This window comes from Loxodonta africana, chromosome 4 (genome assembly GCF_030014295.1).
Source record: "Loxodonta africana isolate mLoxAfr1 chromosome 4, mLoxAfr1.hap2, whole genome shotgun sequence".
In the NCBI taxonomy this organism is placed as follows: domain Eukaryota; kingdom Metazoa; phylum Chordata; class Mammalia; order Proboscidea; family Elephantidae; genus Loxodonta; species Loxodonta africana.
In genome coordinates this window covers 68,268,444-68,275,986 of record NC_087345.1, presented here as the reverse complement: position 1 = coordinate 68,275,986, position 7,543 = coordinate 68,268,444, and the positions used below count along the sequence as shown (strand labels likewise).

At 39.9% G+C, this 7,543-nt stretch overlaps 1 protein-coding gene across 1 annotated transcript; it reads right to left on the bottom strand.

Annotated features, from left to right (window-relative positions):
- Positions 1 to 2,358: 2,358 nt before the first annotated feature.
- LOC100663852 (interleukin-22-like) lies at positions 2,359 to 7,326 on the bottom strand. The gene is made up of 5 exons (XM_064285126.1): positions 7,141 to 7,326; positions 6,477 to 6,542; positions 6,208 to 6,351; positions 5,196 to 5,261; positions 2,359 to 2,436 (listed from the first exon to the last, which is right to left on the bottom strand). The coding sequence occupies exons 1-5, from the start codon at positions 7,324 to 7,326 to the stop codon at positions 2,359 to 2,361; spliced, it is 540 nt and encodes a 179-aa protein (XP_064141196.1).
- Positions 7,327 to 7,543: the final 217 nt, after the last annotated feature.

Here is a 7,543-nt window from a genome sequence, read left to right as displayed (position 1 = left end):
CAGAGGATACCAGGAAAATGTTTACCTGTGTCGTATTGACAATGCAAAGCTACTGGACTTGTGGATCATAACAAATAAGGGAAAACATTGCAAAGAATGGGAATTCCAGAAACAATTGTGCTCACAAGGGCACTGTACATAGACTTAGTGACAGTTGTTCAAACAGAAGAAGGGGATACTGTGTGATTTAAAATCAGGAAGGGAGTGTCTCAGGGTTGTATCCTTTTACCATACTTATTCAATCTGCATGCTGAGCATATAACCCAAGAAGTCAGAACATATGAAGAAGAAGGCAGCATCAGGATTGGAGGAAGACTCATTAAACCTGTGATGTGTGGATGACACAACTTGCTTACTGAAAGCAAAGAGGACTTGGGGCACTTACTGATGAAGATCAATGACCACAGCCTTCAGTATGGATTACATCTCAACATAAAGAAAACAATCCTCACAACTGGACCAATAAGCAACATCATGATAAATGGAGAAAAGATTGAAATTGTCAAGGATTTCATTTTATTTTGTTTCACAGTCAATACCTATGAATGCAGCGGTCAAGAAATCAGATGACATATTGCCACAAAAGACCTCTTTCAAGTGTTAAAAAGCAAAGATATCGCCTCAAGGATTTTAAGCATTCAGCATTTGGGGCTTATATCCAGAGGTATTGCCTGCACTTTATCCACGAATGAATCTGCTTCTTAGGCGATGTGTGCTCATCAAAGAAATTATCTCACCACCGGGCTTGGCCTAATCCTTGGCAAGCAGAAACTTAACAGTCTTAGAAACCCTATGGTGAGTAGTGAGTGGCAACTGGACAAGCAACTGGGGAGTAGCCTGTAAGATAAGCCCATGGTTTCTGATTGTTTGGAAAAGGGAACACTTTAGACAGCTGTCCACTGACTTTCACTGTCTGTAAAAAGACCTACACGATCTCTTGAAGCCCTTTCCCCCAAGGAACCACTCTTCATCTGCCCACTTCTCCTTGGTAGGACTAGTCCAACCCTTATCTTTACCTCTGCTCTTTCTACTCTGTACCACTGTACAAATACTAAAGATGTACAACTTTGTCTCTCTCAATGTGTTTCATAGTACCGTGCCCATCTTCCACCCACAAGACTTCTCTATTGGCGCTAAGCTCCGCTATTACAGAAGACCTCAAAACACGGTCAAAAACCAAACCCATTGCTGTTCAGTTCGCTCTGACTCATAGGACGCTATAGCAGAACTGTCCCCTAGGGTTTCCAAGGAGGAGCTGGTGGATTCCAACTACCGACTTTTTTTGGTGAGCAGCCATAGCTCTTAACCACAGCTCCCCATTATCTTATTGCCTGACTTAGAGGAAAAATGGAGAATGCCCCCACTATTAGGCTAACTAGAACTGAAGAAGTTCATCTACAGCAATAGAGGCTGCATGTATTTCTTCGGAATTATGTCACCCCTCTCTTTTACCTACAAACTGCTAATAATGCAGATGGGCTCTTTTCAATTTCTTACTTACCTTTTTCAGTTTCAGAGTTACATGCTGAATCAACTTAATAAACCTGTATAGGCAATACAGCAAAGAGCCTTGAAATCAGAAAGACCTGGTTCAATAAGGGCCAACAAAGTATGGCTTAATAATGTGTCTTTGATTCAGTTTTCTCATCTTCAAAGTGGGGATAATAGTAACACCTACCTCATTTGCTCATAGTGAAGAAAAAAGTCATTTATATAAGGTTGTTGGCCCAGTTAGCAAATTGGAATAATTACATGATGATGACGATGATAATGATAATAATTTTGAAGGGAGAAAAATCACAAAGCCTCAAGATTTAGGAAATCAAAGTATTTATTGAGGTCAGATAAGCTTATCGTCACAATTACTGTCATAAATATTAATAATAGCCTTAAAATCAAGTAGTAATATATATTTCTATAAATAAATTCATATTAACAAAATGGCATAAATAAGATGTATACTTATAACAATAAATAAATAAATATAAAGTATTCATTATATGGAAGCATGAAGTTATTTAAGGGTCCCCCCCCCACTCACCCAAAAGGAATGGGAAGCAACCTTGTTTGTGGGAATAGATAATTGCTTAAAATAAAATATTTTCTGTGTGGAAGACACCAGTTAAAATAAAATGTTGTCAATAAATCTCTCTATGCTTGGAAGGTCCACTTTCTAGTCAGATGTGCACAAGTGACATTTTTTTCCTTTTAAGCTAAGCAGGGGTTCATTTGGATTCCACTCGTGATGATCGAGTTTGACTTCCCATTTTCCTTTAGGTTAAAAAAAAAAGTGTGCATCTTATTGTTGTTTCTAACAGGCAACAAGTGCTAGTTACTCATTTTCCAGCTTTGCTCTGGTCAAACACAGGCATTCCTCAGGGCCATGAACAGCAAACCCAGTTCTCCAATTGCTTTGATCTCTCCAATCTCTCCAAGCTGTGAAAAAAGAACACAAAAGTGAGAATTTTCACCATGTTTTCCAAGAGGAACAAACTAGAGTGAGATGGCATGATTAGGTTGCCGGAGACACAAATCAAGCTTTATTTAGCTTTTTCAAAAAGACTATGATAAGGATGTTCTTTTAGCAAGAGTATCATAGGACTTGCCAAAGACCTTAAAACTGTGTTTATTGGAACTGAGCAGGCACCAGCAGGCATCATCACAACTGAATGAAGCTGTTTAAAACCTGGCAAGACGGTTGCCCACCCTTTTCTTATGAAAGTAAGCATATCAAAGTTATGCTGGGATTTGGGGATCCTGAATGCCACCCATACGGCTTGCCCTGTGTCATAGTCCCACAACCGTCTATGACCAGTTATTTATAACTGGTCAAACAGCCTAAACAAAATCACATATTTACCAGCTTTAACTTTATTTGTTCTTTACCTTCTTGACAAACAAACAAAAAGGGTTTCACTTTTATGGAAAAAATACCAAATGAGTCCTTTCCAGTTGATTAATTAATAGAAAGTCAAATACAGGTCCTAACACCCAGCCCCTTTCTCCTCCTTCCAAGTAGTATGCAGATGAGGCTCTCAAATGCAATGGGGCAGAGAAACCAAATGCAAACTCAAAGCATCCTCCACTGAAAATCATCTATTAAATCTATTCTAGATTATTTCAAGAAAAATCATAAGTCACCGTGTCCTCTATTCTTTGTTCTCCTTTCTATCCTTCCTTTCTTCCATCACCCCACTTTTCCCTGCTTCCTTTGACATAGTGCCAAAGGATGCTTTTTCTGTCTCAGACTCCCCAGACCATGAAGAGTTTTGAAGCTCACCTAGCCCTGCTCTCATATGCTCTGCTGCAGCCTGGCTCCCTGTTGTCTCCAGTGATGGGGAACTAATACCTCCCAGGACTGCCCCTCCCACTCCAGACCAGGTGAGCTTTCCCTGAATAACTTTCCTCTCTGGCATGTGCTTTCTGGGGCTACAGTGGGCAAATGTGGGAGTTGTTTCTCTGTAAAATGGATTAATGTTTTAAAATCTCTGTTTCCCCATACAGATGACCATCGGATTTTCCACACTTCACTTTTATTAAGACAACAAAATATGGTGACATTGGGGATATTTTTAAGCAAAAACATCCAAAACACTTCTTGGCCATGGCATACTAATATTCAGTCGTCTGCATCTAAGTAATAGTTCTACAACAATTGTTTTTCACTGTGAAAAACTGCAAAGACTTCAATTATCAAGCAAAAAAATAATTACATTCATGAAATTATACTTAGGATGAACTATATATATATATATATATATATATATATATATATAAAACCCCATTGCCATCAAGTCAAATCAGACTCATATTGACCCTATGGGACAGAGCAGAACTGCCACATAGGGTTTCCTAGGAGCACCTGGTGGATTTGAACTGCTGACTTTTTGGTTAGCAGCCATAATTCTTAACCACTGTGTCACGAGGGTTTCAATAGATAGATAAGTAGGTAGGTAGGTAGGTAGATATCAAAAGCAAAAAAACAGAGAAAGGAGGTTAAGTTTGATATTGAAAATTTCGTCAACTACAGCCTGCATATTTCTGAGAGTTTAATTGCACCTGCTTGCAAGAGCATCACTTTCTCAGCTCCTTATCATTCCTCAGAGTCCGAGTGGTACAAATTGTTAATGCGCTTAAATGAAAGGTTGGAGGTTCATGACCACCCAAAGGCATCTGAGAGGAAAGAACTGAAAATCTACTTCCGAAAAATCAGCCATCTAAAGTCCTATGGGGCGCAGTTCTGCTCTGACACACATATGGGGTCGCCATGAATCATGATCATCTAGAAGGTTTAATCACTCCTCTGGATTTTGTGTGAGTCATAACAGTTAGCTTATGTTTTCTAATGTTGAGTCTTATCCTCAACTAGACCACCCAGGAGTATCATTCACTAGAGAAATGTACATTGGTCCATGACAGATGGATGCTCACTAGAGATTTGTGGAGGGAAGGAGGGAGGAAACCAGAAAAAAAGGGAGGGAAAGAGGAAGAAAAAATGATTTCCAATTCAGATTTCCTTTTCAATAAAATCAATCAATCAATCTTTGCTAATATTTCTCTCTATTTAAAACTCTATGAAAAAAATCAGCATTGTTTTCATTCTCGCTTATAAACAAAAACCAATAGCTATTAGGTGTTATATTAGAATAATTAAAAGTGAGTGTCAACCATTCCAGAAATTTTCCGTATGTGCAAGACCAACTCTTTAATTATTGCTCTTTTAAGTTTATTCTTCTAATTTTATATCATCAAATTAATGTTTTTTAAAAATCACTCCAAAATAAATTTGTCTCAGTCACTTTTCTACTTTTGAGCAAGTTTTTCTCACATTACATGAGTTAATAGGAAACTGGAATTCTCCTGAGAATTAGTAATATGAAAACTAAGTATGTGTTGCTGCTGGGAAGAGTGTTGGTCTGGAATTCAGGACACCTGTGTTCTAGCCCTGGCTCTGTCACTGGCCATCTTGAGACCGTGAGGTCATGAGACTAGATGACCTAAGTTCCCAACAAGTTCTAGAATTCTATAATTTGAAAAATTTAGAAATTGATATTTAGATCTGACACACATATATACATGACTAAATAATCAACCTGCTGGTAGAAGAATCAAACAGAAATCACAGAGTGGAAAAAAGAAAGACAACATTTGTGTCTCCTATTTAAGGACTTAGCATTAATAGCTATCAGTAGTACCTTTTTCACTGTGTCCTTCAGCTTTTGCACGTTTGTCTGGATGTGCTGGTCATTACCCTGAATATGCTACAAAATGAAAACAAGAGTAACTATTTTAATGTGGTCATGTTGAAGCTTAATAAACCTCAGCCTCTCTATCTGAGGTGTGTTAAAATACACCCAGTATTGAAGCTTCTAGTAATTTTGCCCACAGTGACCTAGATTTCACCAGTGACCTGGATTTCCCAGGCTCTTGAATTCCCTTGGACTCCAAAATTTAGTGACTTCGCTTACATGGGACCTCTCTTCAACCTTAGGAAATCCTACTGAGATATCATTTTGTTGAAAAAGTTGAGGGGTTTGAATAAATTCTTTAGGGAATAAAACCCAAACTGCATCCCATCAAAAAATATGTCCTCAGAACAAGAAAAGGACATAAACGTCACTCAAAACTTTTCTCAGAGTGTTATGTGTTCAGAGGAATCAAATTCACATACCTCTGACTCTGTCACTTCCCAGGACATCAAAAGCAGCAGCGGTCTCTGCATGCCCGCCCTGAACATTAAAACTTCGCACGTGCCTCTTTTTCACTTTCTTTTTGTTTCCTATCCCTCTCCCCCAACAACTTCAACTCCATGGGTCAATTTCCTCATCTAGGCTTTTTCCCTTAAAGCTCCCAACACTTTCCTCATCACATATAACCTGAGTCACTATTTTCAAGGGAAAAGTGAAGATTCCAAACACTTGGTGTTTTAGACCCTGTTCATCACCATAAACTCAAAATGTGACTCAAAGCAAAAACAAATAAACATTCTCTTATTCCAAATGACTTTTGGCAAGGGTGTTGCTGAAGCACCTCTTACTGCCAATATCATGGGAGCAGAGGGGACAGGAGAGGAGGAGGGGAAGAGTAGAGGTTAAGGTGGAGAAAAAAAACAACAAAAAGGTGGAGAAGGGGGCTTTAAATGGAAGAAGAAGAGAAGTAAGGAAAGCAGCTAGGAATGGGGGGACTTGGGCTGAGAGGAGAACTTACACATTGGCTTAGCTTGTTGCTCAGTCTGTCCAGGAAGGGTACCACCTCCTGCATATAGGGCTGGAATCTATCAGACTGTGGAAGCAGCACTTCTACCAGGGTGAAGTTCAGCACCTGCTTCATCAGGTAGCAGTGCTCACTCATCTGCAGAGCCAAAGATAAACAGCAGGGGTCACAAAAGACAGAAATCCAGAAGACCCAAACCATCATCACCACCCTTTAAGTAACCATGGCAGGCACCCTGCCCAGCTTCTCTTGACTAAGCTTACATGGACTCCGTGAAACAGTTTCTCCCCAATGAGACGAACATCAGTGTTGTTATCTGCCAAACTGGCCTGGAAAAGAAGGAAAGACTAAGTAGCTGGACACTGAGGAGACAGAGAGAAGTCTGTAAGTAGAGATGTGCCCCAGCCCCTCCCCCCAGAGCAATCCCATGAAGACCAAAAAAGAATTCAGATGTCTGCATGAGTTTAATAGAATGCAACAAGGAGTGAAGCAAAAAAGAAATCGTTAGATGGGCTACCAAATGGCTCCTCTTTCAGTAAAACTCAATGTTATGTGCCCTAAAGGCCAAAACTAAAGGTCCTCTAGTAAAACCAGCTCTCCAAAGAGTCTATAACCAGCAAAACCCATTGCTGTCGTGTTGTTTCAGACTCATAAAGATCCTACAGGATAGAGCAGAACTACCACATAGCATTTCCAAAGACACCTGGTAGATTCCAACTGCCAAATTTTAGGTTAGTAGCCAAGCTCTTAACCACTGCACTGTCAGGGCTCCAAAGACTATGTAAAAGGACGTAGAAAACTATCTCTGGTCCACCAGTGGGTATAAGTATTGGGTATTTGAAAGTCTTAGAAATGCTCTGAAGAAAATTTTACAAACTATTTAGGTTCCAAGTAAATAAAATGAGAAAGAGAGACTGAGACAAGTACCTCCTTGGCCAGCATGAAGGTGCGGTTGGTGATGTAGGGCTGCTGGAAGTTGGCCTTGTCAAGTCTGCAGTGGGAACTGATGGGCACAGCTGCTCCTTCCTGTACCAAGAGGGCAATGAGCAGGAGGCAGCCGGCAGCCAGAGTCCCCATAAAGGAAGCGATCACAGACTTCTGCACGGTGGCCATTGTAGACAACTCAAACTCCAGCAATTGGCGATCAGGGCAGGAGAGCCTGGTATCAAGGGAATAAGAGGCATGAGCTTAATAAAATGTACCAAGGAGTGAAGGAGTGAGGGAAAAAAAATTAGCCAAGAAGTATCACGTCAAACAAAACAATTATTCTGAGTTTGCTGAAACATTTACCTATTTCGGTGATTCTTCTTGTGATATGGCCGGTAAAAGT